The sequence below is a fragment of the Paroedura picta genome, chromosome 6 (assembly GCF_049243985.1).
Source record: "Paroedura picta isolate Pp20150507F chromosome 6, Ppicta_v3.0, whole genome shotgun sequence".
Classification (NCBI taxonomy): domain Eukaryota; kingdom Metazoa; phylum Chordata; class Lepidosauria; order Squamata; family Gekkonidae; genus Paroedura; species Paroedura picta.
The window spans coordinates 75,304,516-75,324,797 of NC_135374.1; the positions used below are offsets into that span (position 1 = coordinate 75,304,516).

General features: G+C 44.2%; 1 protein-coding gene across 2 annotated transcripts; it reads right to left on the minus strand.

Annotated features, from left to right (window-relative positions):
- Positions 1-197: 197 nt before the first annotated feature.
- PDHA1 (pyruvate dehydrogenase E1 subunit alpha 1) lies at positions 198-19,773 on the minus strand. 2 transcript variants are annotated; one of them, XM_077343108.1, is made up of 12 exons: positions 19,471-19,773; positions 15,926-15,940; positions 13,536-13,604; positions 11,354-11,527; positions 10,293-10,419; positions 9,380-9,471; positions 8,893-8,985; positions 4,474-4,629; positions 4,274-4,345; positions 3,340-3,407; positions 1,572-1,680; positions 198-681 (listed from the first exon to the last, which is right to left on the minus strand). In XM_077343108.1, exons 1-12 carry the CDS (start codon positions 19,540-19,542, stop codon positions 517-519), a joined length of 1,212 nt encoding a protein of 403 aa, XP_077199223.1. In that variant the 5' UTR covers positions 19,543-19,773; the 3' UTR covers positions 198-516. The 2 variants fall into 2 exon arrangements, with proteins under 2 accessions (XP_077199223.1, XP_077199224.1); XM_077343109.1 differs by lacking the exon at positions 15,926-15,940 and having other exon boundaries at positions 19,471-19,772.
- Positions 19,774-20,282: the final 509 nt, after the last annotated feature.

Sequence of the window (20,282 nt, forward strand, 5' to 3'; positions counted from 1 at the left end):
ACCTGAACTTTTTGTAGGGATCCTAAAGGAGGATTGCAGTTTAAGCATCTAATTGCAAAGGCACTGAAAAGTTTTACAAGATTAAAATTCAAAATAGAGGCAGTGATTTAGTACAAAGATATTTCACTCCACTGACAGAGAGCTGAATAATCCACTGAAACTCACTTTGAGGAGGGTCAGAAAGCACACCAAAAATATCTGTTCAGGAGGCTTTAATATATTGGTTAGTTTCTTTTACATAAAGATTTTTCCCCTTTTGATAAATAGAGCAATACATACCATGACTAAGCTTGTATTACACATTAATAAACACAGCTTGATACAGTTCTTTTGTTGAGCAGCTCAGTCTCTCAAGACTCCATGCAAGTCATCTTCTCCCCTCAATGCACTACTTATTTTGCTGCGAAATCCAATTCTGAGCAATAATGTGGTTCGTATTCCACAGAACAGATGCAAGATTTAAGTCCCAGTACAACTGCCACCTTTTAACTTGGTGCTGGAGTTATAACTTTAATATTAACCAACAGATTTGTACCGAGTCCACTGATTTGGGCCACGCACCTCAAAGGGTGGCTCATTACTGTAAATGCAATTGCCTAGTTCTTCCAGGGATGGTTCTGGATCAGTTGTGGCAAACTGTGCTGCGTCTTCAATGTGCTTCCTTACTTCCACATCAATCTCCTACATGAGAGAAGAGAAAATGTCAACAAAAGCACAACAAGCTCTCTATCCATAAAATACTTAATGCTTAACTGAAGTATCTAGGTTCTATCAAGCAGATATGGAAACTTTAAATCCACTGCACATAGATTTCAGAAGTTAGTAAATGTCCTTCAGAAGGGTTTTTGTCCTTTCTGAAATGAAATTCTCACCTCATATAAGCAATGAGTCTAAATCAACAGAAGAATAGTTTGCCCTCTCTTTTTAAATCTGATTATGACCAACCATCCACTACTGCAGTGGTCCCCAACCCCCAGTCCGGGGACCGGGACCGGTCCATAGATCAGTCGGTACCAGTCCGCGGCTCCTCCTCAGAGGCCTTGCCGCCAGCTCACCCTTGGTGCTCTCCGGCGGCTGCCATGGCTGGGGCTCCCCCCTCGGCATGGCACTGTGCAGCTGCTGCTGTCAGCAGCCCCCAGCGGGTGGCGGGAAGTCAGGGGCGCCAGCAGGGAAGCAAGTGGAGCAGGAGCTCAGGCAGCGGCGATGTCCCTCAGCAAAACACTACCCTCCCCCCCGGGCATTGACTTTCAAGCATTGACTGGTCCCCGGTGATAAAAAGGTTGGGGAACACTGCACTACTGCACACGTCTGTACATTTCTGAAACAAGATTATCTACAAGCTGTTTCCAATGTAATGAAACAGAAGCAAATCAGAGTACAAATCTAACTGTATGCAAAAGACCCTCTCCCCGTTTTTGATAACATATCCATGGAAATGACTATTTATTTATAATTTAATTTAGATACTGCCATCTCAGGGTAGTGAACAAGGCGTATAAAATTTGGATATGAGTAAGTATTGTATATGTATATTAGTTGTTACCATGGAATTTGGAATTAAGTCATATTACCTTTAATTCTTCCACACTAGCTAAGTTGTTGTTCACCATTCTGTCCTTCAGGAGAGTAATGGGATCACTTTTGCTTCTCACTTCCTGGATCTCTTCTCTTGTACGGTAACTGTAAAAAAACAGAAGCAAATGACAAATACTGTAGCAGACTGTAGCAGAATTGTTTGAAAGAGCTACTTCACAAAAGGACCGGTGCTCAAAGATGAACGACCTAGCTGTTGCGCTTCCTTAGAACACAAAAGGTGCAAGCACAATTCTTAATCCTTACAATAATCCTTTGGAGAGATTAGACCAAAAGAGAGAGAGTGCCATAATTACACGGTACCACACATGAAAAGTGATTCGAACCAAGATCACCCCAGTCTAACACAAATCAGCACACTAACACTTTTCACATCTGATCATTCCTGGTTTATGTCAGGGGTGTGCAATTCCCCCCAGCCTGGTATTTTTCCATTTACTGGACACCCCACCACCACATCAAAAAAATGGCATTCTCAAAAAAAAAACCCCTGGATCCCAATATTGGTAGAGTATTCAGATCCAGGATTGTTTGGAAATCCCAAATTGTTTTGAGTCTAATAAGCAAAAAAAAAAAAAACCCACCAGGGGGGAGGGGAAAACCAGCTGAGCATCTTTTCAGCAGCTCCTTTAAACTGGACTGCCCAAAAGAGGCGGCCATGCAGCCAATTTGCTGTAGTGGTTAGGAGTGTGGACTTCTAATCTGGCAAGCCAGTTCTATTCTGCACTCCCCCACATGCAGTCAGCTGGGTGGCCTTGGGCTCGCCACGGCACTGATCAAGCTGTTCCGACCAAATAGTCCAGTCAGAAGTTCTCTCAGCCTCACCTACCTAGCAGGGTGTCTGTTGGGGGGGGGGGGGGAAGAGGCGACTGTAAGCCACTTTGAGCCTCCTTCGGGTAGAGAAACACGGCATATAAGAACCAACTCCTCTTCTTCTTCTCAATACTACAGGGCTCTGATGGGCAGCCTGTTTTAGAATGGACCACTAGTTTATATAGGACTATCAACAACCATGCCTGAATAATATATTTCATAAGTAGCTTTCAGGCCTTCTGTACCCATTTGTCCACTGAAGAATAACAAATATATGCCATGTACCCTTCTGGCTACTAAAAAGTCACAAACTAGAAGAGTCATTTCCCAAACCAGATAATTGAAACAAATGTTTCCCCAGAATTCAAATGTAAGGCCATCCATCACCCTGCACCGAGATGAATTTCATTCCATCGCGCTTGATGCAGAAACAAGCAAACATTTCTGGAAGCAGGGATAGCTAGGAGAGTGACTCATGTGGTGAACATCTTCTATGTGCACATATCTTAAGGGGGTATTTAATTCAATTTTATTGGATGTCACAATGCTTTAGCACACAAACCTTTGTTTGCTGCTGTTTGTAGATGCTTGTTACTTGTTAATTTCTACCCTTAAGAAATTTAATTAAATTACTTCAAGTGACTAGTAAGCCTAAAATACATGAATGTGCTGGCTCTCTGCATGTGGTAAGCTATTCCGTATAATAAAATCCTTTTTACTATTGAATACCACTGTGTTTCCAGTAAAACTGATCCTTATACATCTTATTTGTAGGCTCTTAAGATATAAGGAAAATAATTCAAAGTCTGGTCTCAGAAAAAGATTTCCATAGAAAGCTAAAGGCCTATCAGAAAATTCAACTCTTTGAATTTTGAATTCAACTGCACAAGTAGAAACAAAGAAGTTTTCTTCTACAAAACCAGACTGCTGTACCTGATGCCAGGATCACTCATACTATGTCCATGATAACGATATGTCTGTAGCTCCATCACAATAGGACCCTAAAGAAAAGTTAATTTCTTTAATAGCTGTGAAAACAATGACACTGTGAGATAATATTTTTTATTAAATATAATGCCATCTAATCAAAACTAGTTAATTTTATATCGGCCCTTTAGGACATATTACAAAATTATTAGTTAGACTACTATACTAATAAGGGCCTGCTTGCCCACGAGTTTTAGATCACCATTTCCACCACATTCTGTCCTTTTCAAACTTTTGATGATGGAGGAGCTCCTGAAAGAATTTTTCAGGCTTCATGGAGCCCTGGAAGTGGACTGAGGGGAGAGGCAGGCAAGTGGTTTAAGGAGCAGGTGTGAAGGCTCCACCCCCTCCTGGGTGCAGAAACCATGAGAGAACTCACGTGGGGGGGGGACAGCAATGGAAGTGGCTGGTTCCCTAGTTTGTGGTTCAATCCATTAAGGTAGGAGGGGAAAAGCCGTGGATCGCCTCTGGAGTCCCCATGGATCCCATCCCTGTGTTAAAGAATCAAGCTTCTACCTCAGGGGTAGTCAAACTGCGGCCCTCCAGATGTCCATGGACTACAATTCCCAGGAGCCCCTGCCAGCGAATGCTGGCAGGGGCTTCTGGGAATTGTAGTCCATGGACATCTGGAGGGCCGCAGTTTGACTACCCCTGTTCTACCTCTTGGCTGAAGGAATAACACATACTGGAAACTGGATATAGAGTAACTCTAGAGCAGGAAACTAGAACAGTAACTCTAGAGCATCACCTTACCCTTGTACCTTTGGCTAGATGTTTATGTTGGAAATGCAATAATTATTTAACTCAAACTATATCCAAGCTACATTTCGACAAGAGAAACTGTGTGAACACTGTAAATGAGCAATTAGCCTAAACGTACTTTCCCTGATCTGCAATGATCAGCAGCAAATTTCGTTGCTTCCCTTACAGCAAGAACATCCATGCCATCAACCTGTTGAAAAAATAAACAAGATTACTATTAAGACAGAAATTGAATAATGCAGACTCAGTTAACAGTCATTCCAATAGAGAATAGTAGAGAACAGTCACTCCAATAAAGAACAGTAAGATTCTTCTTACTCTAAGTCCTGGAATGAAGTCTCCTCTTTTATAGTAGTCTGTGCTGGCTGCAGCTCTTTCTACTGATGTACCCATTCCATATCGGTTGTTCTCACAGATAAAAATACACGGCAGCTTCCACAAGGCTGCCATGTTAAATGTTTCAAATATCTGACCCTGGAAGAAGACAAGATTTGGTGTATTTTAAAATTCTTTTTTCATTTTCCTCACCTCATTATCTGACCCATATTGGGTATATACACACACACTTAGCAAACACAGCCTAACTGATTTCAGGGAAAGAACTCAAAGTAGAGTTACACCCTGCTAAGCCCATGGGACTTCAACAGATTTAGGAGGTTATTACTCTGCTCAGGACAACGCTATTACAGATAATTCTCAAGGCTTAGTTTCATTACACTAAAACAATATAGCATACGAGAACAGCCGGCAGAGATTGAAAATGCTAACAAAACCGCTATTAAACATTAGTAAAAAAACAACTTAGTAATACTGTGGAACCAGTAAAGAACAATCTAGATAAACAAGTTCAACAATTAAAAATAGTCAAAAGATACTTTTGATTACCTTCAGTATGTTTTTCTGTGTATTTTTATTTACAGTCTTATTTTATTCTGCCTTGAGTCTTTGTGGAGAGAAGGATAAAAATACCTAGCAGCACAATCAAGACAATCTCAAATAATGTGGCAGGGCCCAGAATCAATAAGAGTCTTCTGGAATAAGGAAATCTCAGTATCTGAAAGGCCTGAACTACTGTCTTTCACAATCTGAGAGAACAGCTGAAAAGCCTTCCATTCAGCATTTCAGCCAGTCTCAGCTCAGCTAATGCAGTTATGCCGCACAGGGTGTAAGAAGCAGATCTTAAGGCATTGTCAGGTACATAGGATGGAGGTAACCCATGAAGTACACTCATTCTAACACAACGGGATTTAAAAGATCAGACCAGCCCCATGGAAACTGAATGAAAACTAATGCAACTGGAGGTGTGTGGACACCATGCAATGCTACAATTTATTTCATTCATTCTTGGGCAGGGGAGGGGAGGAGAAACCCAGAGCCTAATTTATATGCTCATAATAACTCTCAGCCCTCTTTTTTCAAAGCTTTCATGAAAAGTAATGACCAAATGTAATGCAAAAATGTTTTAAAAGATATAGCTTAGGATTCCAAAGCAAGCAGTCTGTTTTATACATGTGAACATAAGAACAACCTTGCTGAGTAGACCAGTGATCCATCTACTCCAGTAATAGGGGACTAGAGTCACACCAAAGGTCCATCTAAATCCAGCATCTCATTTTCCACAGTGCCCCCCCCCCCCCAGATGACTCTGGAAAGTCTACAAGCCTATCTAACTGCACTTGAAGAACAGACCAAACGCATTTCGACCCACAGGGGTCTTCCTCAGTGGTCAATATATAATGTACAACGCTCTCTTGTCTAAAAATAAATATGGGCACTTTTACTCTTTAACTTTTCAACTGTAGATTTTTATCTCCATTTTCTTTTCAGAGTGGTGGTCTCAAACAATATATATCTTAGAAGGTGGGCTCCAAAAAGAAACAGTTTAGAAACATTGGTTGAGGCTACACCAAACAGTAAGTCACCATCATGTTTATGAACATCACACATATACAATAAACTACACCTCCTTTTAAAATATACTAGAAAATAAGCCCGCTGTCGAAGAAATATAGCGGGCCCTAGCAGAGGGGGGGAGAACAGACTGTGGGGAAGGAAGGAAGGAAGGAAGGAAGGAAGGAAGGAAGGAAGGAAGGAAGGAAGGAAGGAAGGAAGGAAGGAAGGAAGGAAGGAAGGAAGGAAGGAAGGAGAGGAAAGGAAGAAGGGGAGGGAGAAAAAAGGGCAAGGGGTGGTTGAAGGGATGGGTAGAAGGGAGAAAGAAAGGAAGTAAAGGAGAGAGACAGGAAGCAAGTAAGACGGAAAGACAGAGAGACAGGAAGGAGATGGAGAAATGGAGGAAGTCAGGAAGTAAGAAGGAAGGAAGGAAGGAAGAGAGGTGGGTGAAAGGGGAGGGGACAGGGGGGCGTAGGTTGGGGGAGAATGGGGGGGCGAATCGGGAGGGGGAGGTGGGGAGAAAAGAGGGGGTAGAGAGGAGTGTGTGCTTGGATGTGTGGAGTGGGGGAGAGGAAGTCAGGAAGTAAGAAGGAAGAAAGGAAGGCAGACAGAGAGGTAGGTGAAAGGGCAGGGGCCAGTGTGTGTGTGAAGGTTGGGGGGGAATCGTGGGGAGGAATCGCGGGGGGCGAATGGGGAGGGGGAGGTGGCGAGGGAAGAAGGGGTAGAGAGGAGTGTGTGCGTGGATGTGTTTGGTGGGGAAAGGTGTGGCAGAGCGCGGTCGGTGGGTGGCTGTGTGTGTGTGTGTGTGTGTGTGTGTGTGTGTCTGTGTTCGCTGGGAAGTGGCGGCGGGGCAAGGGGGCGGCTATGGGGGTTTGGGTGGTGAGGCTGTGTGTGTGTGTGTGTTTGTGTGTGGGTGCAGGGAAGTGGCGGTGGGGAATGGCCATCGGGAAGGGACCCCAGGTGGGAAAGGAGTAGGGATGGGGTGTCTCCCCCGGGCGGCGGTCATTTGGTGGGCAGGGAGTCCCCGGCAGCCGCGCTCTGCGTGACTGCCGGGGGCTCCCTTGGGCGGCGGCATGCATGCACGGGGCTGAGGGAGGCCCGTGGGCTGGGCGTCCGCCTGCCCGTGCGCCGTGAGGGAGGCCGTGGCGGCGGGCGCGGGCTGGGATGGCGGCGGCGGTGCCGGAGTCGGGCGGGGCGGCGGCGGCGCGGGCGCATCGGGTGGCGCTGTGGGGCCGGGCGCGGGGCCTGTGCTGGCGTCTGCGGGCGCTGCAGGCGCAGCAGGTGGGTCTGGCGCGCAACGCGCGGCGTGGGGCGGCCCCCACTGGGCTCGGCGGTGCTGGGCTCGGAGCTCCGCCGCTTGGCCGCCAGCGCCTCCGCCCGCCTTTGCGCCACCCGGCGCGCCTGCGACTTCAACGCCACCGACAGCGCCTCCCCGCCCGCCTCTGCGCGTCAGCCCGGCGGGAAAGGGAGCAGCTGCGCGCGGCTCGCAGTTGCTGGGGCTGGGAATCGGAGGGACCCATTGGCAGGCGCTGCGCGCCTGCCGATGGGTCCCTCCGAATGTCTGTCCCGGGGAAGGGTCCAATCCGGACCCTTCCTCATCACGGACAAATCCCACCTTAGAACCCCTTAACCATTTATTTCGTCCGTGGCGCCCGCAGCGCCACGGGCGGTTTAAAGATGCTCATTCTAACATGTCCTTAACATTCATTTTTCCAGGATTTCTCTTGGCCACCTAGCAAAACTAGAGTTTTGGACAAGAGATCATTGTACATTATACATTGGCCACTGAGGAAGACCTCTGTGGGTCAAAATGCATTTGGTCTGTTCTTCATGTGCAGTTAGATATGTATTGTTTTTACTTTGTTTTTAATATTTTATTTATTATATATTTATATACCACCCTCCCCGGAGGTTCGGGGCAATTTACATAAAAACGCATAAACAATACATGAAATAATCATAACATATAAATAATACTAAAAACTGATAATTGTAACAATGCAAACAGGTCCAGAGCGCACTGATGGGAATTCTGGGAGGGAGGGAGCAGGGGCCCTTTAGACGTTGTTGGTTATGCCTGGTCTCAACCAAATGCCTGGCGGAAGAGCTCCTTTTTTGCAGGCCCTGCAGGACTGTTTTAGCTCCGGTAGGGCCCTGATCTCCTCTGGGAGCTTATTCCACCAGGTGGGGGCAAGGATAGAGAATGATTTGGCCCTGGGTCGAGGCCAGGTGGGCATCTTTAGGGACAAGGATCATTAGCCGGTTGGTGGTGGCAGAGCGTAGAGCTCTTTCAATGAGCATAGGCAGGGAGGTGGTCCCTCAGGTACACTGGGGCCTGACCACATATGGCCTTTAAGGTAATTACCACTCCTCCCCGCCCTGCTGTCTGAGACTGGTGGAGGACAGAGAACCCGGCAGGGGCTAGGTCTTTGAGGGCGCTTTAATATTGGTGCACTTTAATAAATATTTGTAATAATTGTTTAATATTAACATTTTTTGCAGCTCAACCTTTGAGTTCCTGACTTTGTTCAGCTTGGGTTTCTGTCCCCTTTTTGGTTTTGCAGAGCCTACAAGCATGGCATCTTCTTACTGTGTTTGCCCCCCCCCCCCCGGTAACTGGTGTGGCAAGGTACACCACTTCTCCATGTGGGGCTTGCATGGCCATGCAGTTTTATCATCTAGTCTGACTGGCAGTACATATTTTTAAGGGTCTTTTCCCAGGGACTGAAGCCTGAACCATCCTTTCAGCCTGCTCACAAGCAGACCTAAAGTGTAGTATGAACAGTAACTTTTTTATTTCCAAATTATGGGGCTCTGGTTAAATGTCATCTCTAACTGAACATTTACCTGATTGGCAGCACCATCTCCATATAAGGTAAGGCAGATTTCATCTTTGCCAAAGTATTTGCATGCCAAGGCAACACCAGCTCCCAAAGGAACCTGAAATGGATTTCAAGACTCAGATCTCATCAAACAAAAGTTTATTAAAATTAATGCAGACCAATGCCTGTTACTAACAATAACGAAATAAAAAGTAAATTATTTACTATTTTTAAGTATGTAACATTTGACGTTTGCTTTTTCAGAGGTCCTTACAGATTATTAAGAGTACATTATAAACTTTATTATATTACAGTAAAACTGTAAGCAGAATTAATGGAAAGAATTGGCTGCCACAAACATTAACCGAGTAGAGCCATACTTAGCCACTCAGCCCAAATTTGGCATGCTTAAGCCACCTGAAATAACTGGTTACATGCACAGATTCTGTTCTGGCTGAGACCTAACCTTCCCTCCCCACTCAACATACTATATTTATCTTTGTGTACCTTACCTGGGCACCAACAATTCCATTACCACCATAGAAGTTTTTGGCATACATGTGCATGGAGCCGCCTTTGCCTTTAGCACATCCACCTTTGCGTCCTAAAATAATTTTCAAAGAAAGTGATATTTCAATCTAATTTGGTGACCACAAGACCTACTTGCACTTCCCTTGTGAACTAGCGCTTCCCTTGTGAACTAGCTCTTAAAAATATAAGAAAATGAAGTACAGCCAAGAAAATACATACAACAGCACAATAAATGACAACAGCATTCCCTTTATGAAAATGCTCTCCAGAACAATTCAATTGCATATATTCTGTGGAACAATACAAGGGTTGGAGCCTTTCCAGACTGTCTCTGAATAGCCATCCCACAAAGTGGGAGCTGCAACAGAGAACTCTTGGGTGCAGGTGGCTGATTATCTTTCCCATTTGCAGGATGACATCTTCAGGAGACAAATGCAAAATGCCACAGCAGAAAAGGTGGCACTTTAGATAGGTGGATTCTGTACCACAAAGTACTTTTCGAGTAATAATGGGCACTCTTTGTATCTGGGAATCAGCTGCCAATGTAGAACATGATGCATATTCCACCTAGTTCTCAATGGCAACCAGACAGCAACATTCCATGTCCCAGCTATACATCAGCTGAGGTTTCCAAGGTGAAGGCCCACATAAAGTACATTCACCTGGCCTTCAGGTTACCATATTACACATGGTACATAAGGACACGAACATAAAACATGGCCAGTGTTGTAGCTTCACAGTGACACAGTAATTCAAGTATAAAACTATCAAGTGCTGTACATACATATCTTGCAAGACAGGCCATAAAAGTTCTGCAACACCTTCCTAGGAAAGTTTGGTGGTTTCCAGATTTGAACTTTAGTTTCCTGGGTCTATTTATTACTGAACACCTACCTGTAAGCTCAGCAAGGATTTCACGAACTGTCACACCACGTGTGTAGGTAAAGCCATGAACGCGGTAGGCGGTGATCAAATGATCTGTTCTATTTATGGCAGACTCAAGTCCTACACAGCAGGCTTCCTGTGATAAAGGAAATTAAAGGAAAATAGCATACAGTGCCATGTTTTTACCCATGAAACACAAAACATTAGATAAACATTGAACAAATAGTTCACTGAAGAATTAATCACAAAAGGAAAAAAAAGCATTTTTCTTAGGGAAGACTGTAATTGTTGTGTATCATGTGACGCCAAATGTTAAGTAAGAACTAGCAATGAACAATCTGTATGAGATCCACTACCCCACTGGCTGAAATATAAATGCTAACATTTCCTGGAAATAATTGGGTTTTCTCCTAATTATTTCTTATATTTTATGGACTCCAGATTACAAGGTTTTCATCTTTATTATAGGCATTTGTACTCAAAACAAATGAGGAGGCTGTTCTACAAATAAGAACTGTAACCATGATCAAAATTTAGATACCATTTACAGCTTTCCTTAATTGAAACTTCATAACTATCAATTTAACTTCATGAAATTTTAATTCCCTGTTCCTTTCTTTACTACTGTCGACATTAAAACACTAAAGAAGAAGCTTTATTAATGTGTTAATGTGGCTCTGGTAACATGTTAAGCCTCCTGTAAGGAACATGAAGCATTTATGCTCAGATGGAATCTATCTTTAAGCAGGGTGTGTTATGCTCAATAAAAAGCATAATTATGAAAGTTCCTATGAACTTGGTCTAGGAGTGACTGCATCAAAGTTTAATAAATAAAAACTACTGCTAAATTGACACAAAGGTCTCACTGATCTCTATTTAAATGGGTATAAATTGTCAGGATTGTAACTGCTGGCATAACGACACTTCAAAATATTCCAAATGACTGCACAAGATTCACTAGGTGACTCTAGGTGTGGTTACAATCCTTGGTAAAGATGTTTTCTTATTAAAAGATTTCATAGAATGATGAAAATATAAAATATTGAGCATAAATCTTTACAGTCACCTACCTGACCATCATACAAGTGACAAAAGCCACGAATAATCTTCTGTTTATACAGCTGGTCAGCTTTCAGTTCCATACGCCGAATAATCTGCATAGTCTTATAGTACTGCAGACCTTGCTCTCGAGTCATAATGGTTGTAGTAGGTGGACCCTCCTCCAAGCGATGGAGATCACATTTCTGGAAGTGGAAATTATTTATTTAAAGCATTAATTAGCTGTCTTTCTTCCTCACAGTACTCAAGGCAGCTTACAATGGAAATATAATTTACATAAAATCCTTAACATTATTTTGCTCCCTTATATATTGGGGAAACAGCATCCTGGGAGGAGACTGTTCAGAGCCCTGTCCATCCAGGTCTACCTTCCCCTCCAGCTCCCACCGTCCCTCCTTGCCTGCTAGAAGCCTCATGGCTGTGGTCTCCATTGTCGTCCACGAGGAGAGAGGCAGTGACAGGGCTTTGCAGCCCGTAGGTACGCTCCTGCTGGGAGGGAGCTGGGGGGGGGGGGAGTCTGCAGTCTCTGTGGGCTGCAAAGCCCTGTCGCCACTGGTGTGGGGGGGGCTTCCCACTCCCTCTAGCTCGGGAAGCACTCTTGCCGGCCAAAGCAAGCCTCCCGGGGCAGCGCCATCGGCTGGGGGGGGCTTTTCACACCCTTTAGCCCGCTTTGCAGGCCAAAGGGAGCCGCAGCCACTCTCTCACGCCCTCCTGACTGCCGCCCCTTTCAAAGCCCCTTTTTAAAATGGGCTTTGATACTAGTTGAGTACATAAAACTAAAGTTTCAAATCATAATTTAGAACTGCTTTAATGAAATTTTGTATAAAATTTCCTCCTGGCCTGGTAGGGAGAAAAAATATATACATATTATAGCCAAAAGCAACTTGGGTTAGGGCAGGAGAATCTGTAGTGAGGAAAAGGTATTGGAGTGACTGAAGGGTCAAATCTGCTCCAGGCCACTGTAGCACCCATTCAATACATACCTCTGCACACATAGTGTCAGTTAAAAATAAAACAACCTTGGGATAATAAATAAAGCAACCTCCCACATAATATGTAGTTTTACTCTACTACAAGCACTTCAAGTTTAATATCTACTAGATGCAACTAGTCCTTAAGCAAATCAGAATGTAGCATCTCTCTACCTATTTCACAGCATTCCTAGGCTTCTGACCACTGTACCTATAAAGGACATGCTGTCATATGAAAAAGTGCATGTCCATCTGATTATTTGCTACCCTGACCCTGCCATGGCAATTAGCAACATTTTCACAGGCTGGATAAACCAGATTTCTTTCTGGATTTGATAAGCCAAGTTCAGTGTCCACAAGGTACGAGCAGGGAGTACTTGCACCACTGAATCACCTTTCCTACAAGAAAATGCTTTACATTTTGAAACTTTCTAGTTTAGGGGAAAAGTTGATTAAAGGGCAACATGAGACAGGGGCTTATCAAATCAAACACTATGCAAAGCAAGCAAATTTTGTTCCTCCTCACTAGAAACTGGGATCACAAAATTAAGTTTCAAAGGCAAACAAAAAAAGTAATGTTTCACACAACATGTGATTGGCTTGTTCAATTTACTGCACCAAAACACAGAGTGGCCACTGGCTTATTCTCTTGTAGAAAGAAGACTAGACACATTAATGGGGAAGGTCCAACATTTCTATTGCCAGGATAGCGAGTCTCCTGGTTGCATCTGGCTGCTATGGAAAATAGGTGCAACAAAATTCTCATGCAATCCAGTAAGGTTGTTCTTTTACTGCACTATCCTGCATACAGAAGCTGTGCATCTAGTATAAGCAGGGCTTAGTGTCTGCACAGAAAAAATATACTACAATAATCCATCTTTAACAATATTTAAATTTGATACATAAGCTGTTAAAGTTAACCCAAGAACAAGCTGAATTCATATACCTACTGGGGCTGAGAAATACTGAGGGTCTTAGTAGTGGATCAGTCAACTACAATAAATAGTAAATTAAACTTGATGACCATTTACCCTGCATTTCTAAGAATACTTGAAAATTTGAAGGTAAAAGCCTTTTAAAGCTGAGCAGATTAATATGCAGAAGGCTTTGAGAGTATGCAATACAATATTTTGCAAGCAGCAAACAGGTTAACACCATTCTTTTAGAATTGTTTATAATACCATTATTTAACTACATAAAATAAAACAACTAAGCAGCTTACCTTAATGTCAAAGGAAGCCTCATTTGCAAAATCTGCATAGTTACGAGATGCGACAACCAAACGGGCAGCCTTTTGATTAAAAAGGGGAGTAGGAAGAAATGTAGATGGTTTTTAAAATTTCAAAAAGAATCAAGATAGAGCATGCCAACTTCAATGTCTAATAACTTACGATGATTTAAATGTATATAACCTTTCTGCTATGCAGGCAGTCTAAATAGGTGATTCAGAAGTAAATTGGTGAGTTCTGCTTTTCAGTCAAGCTTGACTCCTAGAGCAGCTTATGCATCATAAAGATTCCATTAAAATTCATCATACAATACAGATAAAAATACTATATTTACCTGAAAAGATTATAACTCACATTTACATACATAACTCTTTTTAGTGGGATTGTTTCAGTTGTACACTCCACCAGGAACCTGGGCATGATCCTAGATGCTTCCTTCTTAATGGAAGCTCAGGTCCTGAGGGTAGCACGGCTGGCATTTTACCACTGCCTTGCCAAACTACTAGTGACCTGCTTTGCACTGGACACCTAGCCACAGTGATCTTTGCAACTGTCACCTCTAGACTGGACTTCTGCAACTCGCTCTACACAGGCCTGCCCTTATCCTTGATCCAGAAATTACAGCTGGTCCAAAACGCAGCAACTCTGGTCCTCACAGCAACTCCAGGGAGCTCCCACAACCAGCCCATCCTCCATCAACTACAGTAGTTACCAGTCGAATCCCATATCAGACTAGGGGTTCAAGGCCATATGTGGTCAGGGCCCAGTGTACCTGAGGGATCGCCTTTCTGCCTATGCCCCTCAAAGAGCTTTGTGCTCTGTTACCGCCAACTAGCTAGTGATCCCTGGCCCAAAAGAACCCGACTGACCTCAACCAGAGCCAAGCTTTCTATCCTGGCCCCCAACTGGTGGAATGAGCTCCAGAGGAGATCAGAGCCCTGACAGAACTAAAACAGTTCCACTGGACCTGCAAAAGGGAGTTCTTCCCCCAGTCTAGTTGTAGTCTACCAGAATCAGCAACACCCACTGGGCCCCTGATCCTCCTTCCCAGGAATCCATGTACTGAACTGAACCATGAACCTGTTTGATTGTTGTCCTGTTTAAACTGTTATCTCCTGTTGTTATTGTTACTATTGTTGTATTCTATTCGACATAGAAACCGAGTTCAATGTATTGTTTCTTATGTACCATGTGAACCGTCCTGAGCCTCAGGGGAGGGTGGTATACAAATGAAATGAAAAGAATCTATCTATCTCTCTATCTCTCTATCATGTAAGAATATGACAGAAATTGAACAAGCTGGACTTTATCTCAGTCAGTTGTCTGCTAACCTTTCCTCTCTACTCCACTATCCCAAATACCATGCACTGTCTTCCTGATCCATGCCACAACCAATGCTTTCAACCTAGTTGTGCCTGCTGAGGTTTTTCCTTATTCACGGTCACCATAATTCCATAAAAACTTATCCCTCTACATTCCAAAGACTTTTGCTTCTGTGCCCTTAAATAAACTTAAAAAAAAATCTGGCAATCGTAAATGCAGAAGAGAGGCCAACAGATGACAAGAGGGTATAGTTAAAAGAAGGCAGATACAAAAGGGTTTATGGTGAAGGGTTAAGGGACAAACACAGTAAAGAAAACAAGAAAAAGTACAAAAGATGGCCTTCATATCATGGATTAGCACTGATCGCTTCTTAATATGCTTTTAATGGATTAGTGTAGCAAAAATGTTTGTGTGTATTTCTGGGTTATTAAGGTTAGGGTCTTTCGTATACAAAACTGACCATACGGCAGAGAAAAACTGAAGATTTAAGATACAGATGTAAAGGTACCAGAATGGATTACGTTTTCTATGAATTCTGCACAGACTATAGGGAACTACATCATATTCCACCAGAGCTCCCACCAATTGCAGTATTCTACAAATGCAAACACTGATTACTAATCTCTTTCATTCCACATGCTGTTTTGTACATTCAGAGAACATGCACGTAGGGAATGTTACATTTTATACTTGACTATACACAAAAAAAAACTTACAATAAGAAAATCTTGTTAGATGAAGCATATCATGCATTCTAAAATCCTTTTCAGTAGATATATAGGCATTTATTTAAATTTGTATTTTATAAACCTGATCATGGTTTCTAATTACGGTTGTATTTAAGGTTTCTACCTTCATGGAGTGGGGAAAACTAGAGATTGATTCTTCCGACTTGGGGAAGCACCAAAATAATAGCTTAGCTTTCTGATTAAAAGGCAGGGCTGTGCAAACCTAATAAACTAAATAGAATTATGAAATGGATCAGAATGGCATACAAAACTCTATATGGCGAGTTAAACAGAGGATACAACATACAGTTAAATAACAATATAAACCTTACCTCACTAACAGCTCCCTAAAGTAGGGGAATTAGGAAAGAACAAACAGAAAAGATGTCAGCTACTATCATAGATCGATCCAGGAATAAATTATAAATCCATTAATTTTAATCACTAAGTTTTATTAGCTAGGCCAAGCTCCTATTTACTTCCAGTCAGCAGTACACTCTAATTCAGGGATATTCAACCTGTGGTCCTCCAGATGTTCATGGGCTACAATTCCCATGAGCCCCTGCCAGCAAACGCTGGCAGGGGCTCATGGGAATTGCAGTCCATGGACATCTGGAGGACCACAGGTTGACTACCCCTGCTCTAATCTATGAAAGAAAGCAAACTTAACTTTTGATCTTATTTTTAATTTTTTAGCACTTCATACTAATTTCAAGAACAAGTTATAAACAGCAGAGAGCAATGCCCGATACTCCAACGTCTGTGTCAAGGTCTATATGGATGTGTGTCCAATAAAGGCAAGTGTGTAAAGCACCCCCCCCCCACAAGCTCATACTGCACAGCCAGAGAGATTCCTGTGGAAAGCCTCCTTCATGACCTTAAAATTATAGAATTTGTCATCCTCAACTTCAAAAAAGATGGTAAAGAATGTACTCTGCTCAAAACGGAGAAAAGCATGAAGCTAAATCAAAAACGCTTCCCAGATTCACACACATTCAAATGGTGAATACTAGCTTAATATATATATATATATATATATATATATATATATATATATATATATATATATATATATATATATATATATATATATATATATATATATATATACACACACACACACACACACACACACACACACACACACACACACACACACATTAATGATAGATACTCAGTGACTCTGGAGCCACCTGTGGATCTTTGACATGCCACATACAGTTCTTCTGAGCATCATTTCTGAATGTGGCACTTGGCCCATTTTTCAAGGAAGTGGGTAAAGCCCTTTCCTGTTTGATTTGCAGTTGGTTTCTCCTATCCTGAAACAACAACCCATTTCTCCGCTGACAAGTTGTAAGCCTCTCTGAGTGGGTAAAGCCCTTTCCTGAAGTGGGTAAAGCCCTTTCCGGAAGTGGGTAAAGCCCTTTCCTGTTTGATTTGTAGTTGGTTTCTCCTATCCTGAAACAACAACCCATTTCTCCGCTGACAAGTTGTAAGCCTCTCTGAGGGGCAGGCATCATACCATGGATATAGTTAGTTGGATATAGTTAGTTGCTAGTAATTGCAAATCTGGTTCTCCATAAGCCATGGAGTGAGAACCTCTGATTTATATGCCATATGTACATTACTGTGTGTGTCTGTATGTGTGTGTTTGTGTGTGACCGCGGAAGAAGACAAAGCATACAGAAGGGAAACAAACCAGGGCAACCAAAATATTACAGGAAACAGGAGCAGTTAAGACAGAAGCTGATTACTGGTCAGTTAGTCTTGCAAATCAAGCAAAGCCCTGTGTTGTATCACCTCCACAGGAATTTAAAACTGTCTAGTAAAGCTACCTATGAATCTATTTCCTTTCCCAATCCCCATTTTACCCAGTTTCTAAACAACTTACTCCATCTTTTATTCTCTATGCCCATATTCCTGAAGACACTAGCTCTGTCAAAATGACATGCACATTACATAGGGTCAATGTGGTCAGTAAGGCAGAAGACTGGCCTCATCCTTCGCCTACAGCCAAGGATACTGGTTTTGCCACCCTTCTATACATATTCATGTCACACTGGCTCAGCAGTATTATGCACATAGATGCCATTCCTGGGATCAGAACCTCCGCACATAAATATATGAACTTTCGGTATTCATATTAAATCCTGCTGAAACAAATACATCTTGCATACCAACATATAACATACCATGTCAGCTATAGTAAAAATACCAGTTTAGATCAATGCACTAGCCACACAACCCAGCACAATTGTGTGTGCATGTTAAGTCACTTCTAATTTACGGCACCCTCTGAATTGACCTTCAAACCATACTATCATTGCAGACTGGGGGCCATAGCTACTGGGTCAAAGCCTCTCATTTGTGAGTGGGTTAAATCTCTCATAGACCATTTACGCACTGAGAACTTCACTGCCCGAGCTCCCGTGCAGGGGCAAAAACTGGGGTCAGATGAGGAGCACCGTGCCAAATGCTCCCCCATGTGGGTGCAAGAAGAGGTGGGGCAACCTGCCACGACTTAAACTCCAGGCTGCAGCCCGGCATGAAACCTCCAGTGCATAAACGGTCATACAGTTGAGATGAAGCAAGTAAGCTCCTCTGAGGCCAATGAGAGTTGCAAGCCAAGTTACAGCATGGAATCTTCATGGTGAAAGACCCACCAAACTACAAATATCCAAATACCTCCCCAGAGAGCATCTGCTTTGCTTTCAAAGTCCAACCCCATAACTATTTCCATATGGCAACTAAGTGTATTTGCATATGCTTTTCAGTCATCTTCAATGGAAGCCTACTTGGTTGCATCTGTACTATGAGGTACAAGGGCTGCATCCACACATCACTGGATATTGTGCTATAGCAACTGGACTGTCGCATCCATGCAGGAAGATCCACTTGTGAACAATGGCTATAGCATAAGGACAATCTGATATTCTACCATGCATGGATACAGCAGGAATGAACCTAGAGTTTTCTCACTGCAGCCATAACCAAGGGAACAAACTTATCCAGGAGATGTAAGACACCCACCCCACAACATGCCAACATTACTACCTACTTCCTTAAGGGGAGAAGGACAGAGTACCTTTTCAACAGAGAGCACCAGTGTCCCAAAAATAAGAGACATGCATTGTTAAAGGCAACTCACTGAAGTCAAATGGAAAAGGCCTCAACTTTATATCTTTTCCTTCCCATCTAGGTCTGTGTGAATCCAAAAAAAGATGAATGCAATTCTGACCCTTGTTCTTACCACCACCCCGGCAGACTTAATAGGGATTAGAAAATAACTACTAAACCCATAAGAAAAACCATGTTGGATCAGGGAAATGGCTCATCCAGTCCAACACGATATGTCACACAGTGGACCAAAACTAGATGCCCTCAAGAGGCCCACCAGCAGGGCCAGAACTGCAGGCGGCCACTCACTGTTGCCCCCCAAGCACCAATAATACAATGCATCGCTGCCCCAGACACAGTTCCCCCCCCCATACCAGGTGACTACCAGCCACTGATGGACCTCTGCCCCATGTGCATCCTGTCCCCCCTTGAAGGTGGTAAGAAGCGCCGCCATTGGCGTGAGAACACCAGCAGCGTCAGGGAAGGGGGCGGGGGGGGGGAACAGGGTTCCAATGACTCGAGGAGGGACCCCTGATCCACTCGGCCTCTCCCCATCCGCGCCTCTATTCCTAATTCTTCGCCCCATTTCTACTTTTCAGCCCCCCCCCCACCACCACCACCACCCGCGCAGCCACCTTGCAAGGAGAGGCGCCTGGCTCAAGGTCACGGAGCGGTCGCCCCCGGAGCCAGCCAGCCCCGCCGCGCTCCCACCCCTGAACCGCCAGGCCGCTCGGCCCTTCCCGCCGCTCTGCCCACTCACCGGCTTGTGGGCGGCGGCGGCGGCGGAGGCAGGCAGCAGACGGGAGAGCGCGGCCAGCAGCATCTTGCGCATCGGGTGAAGTGGCGGCGGCGGCGGCCTCCCGGGAGCCCTTCCTCCGGCCCAAGCCTCCCCCCGCAACCAACGCCTTCTGGGCCCCGCCCGACTCCGCCCTGCCTGGCCGGCCCGGAGTGAGCCCGGAGGAAGAGAGGCCGCTCGCTCGCTCGCTCGCTCCCCCTAATGGACCCACCCAGGTCCCACAGCACCAGGCCCACGGGCGCTTCCCCCCACCATTCCGGCTCCTCCCCGTCCCGCTTCTCTTTCCGGAGCCTCTCAAGGCTTCGTCTCGCCAGCGCCCCCGTGTCGCGCGGAGGCCGATAGAAGAAGGAGCCGCGGGCGGGTGTGCGCTCTCTTGATGCCCAATTTTATCCGAAGGACTCGGGAACACCTCTTAGGACGTGTCTTACATTGTACATTTTTAAAACTTAAGTTCCTCCACAATTTAAGTTTTTAAAATGGAGGATTTCCACCACTATTTACGCTTAAGAACGGAGGATTTCTACCCCCGGGCATATTACGCCAAGAATGATTGTTGCAGAACATCTGTATTCCTCGTTCTGTGAGCAGTGAAATGGGGCTACGGACTATTCGGGCTGCCAGCTCTGGGCTAGGGATGGAGTTGGGAGTGCGAGGGATTTGGGGCAGGGAAGAACCTCGGTTGAGTATAATGCCATGGAGTCCACCCTCCAAAGCAGCCCCTTTCTCCAGAGGAAATGATTTCTGTCGCCTGGAGATGAGGGGTAAAACCGGGGGAT

Excerpts from the sequence above, each read along its gene's own strand:
- PDHA1 (XM_077343108.1), bottom strand. The coding sequence starts at position 19,542 with ATGCGCAAGATGCTGCTGGCCGCGCTCTCCCGTCTGCTGCCTGCCTCC. Across the intron at positions 10,420-11,353 it reads GTCACTTGTATGATGGTCAG|GAAGCCTGCTGTGTAGGACT; the intron begins GTAGGTGACTGT and ends CCTTTATCACAG. Across the intron at positions 4,630-8,892 it reads GAGATGGTGCTGCCAATCAG|GGTCAGATATTTGAAACATT; the intron begins GTAAATGTTCAG and ends GTCTTCTTCCAG.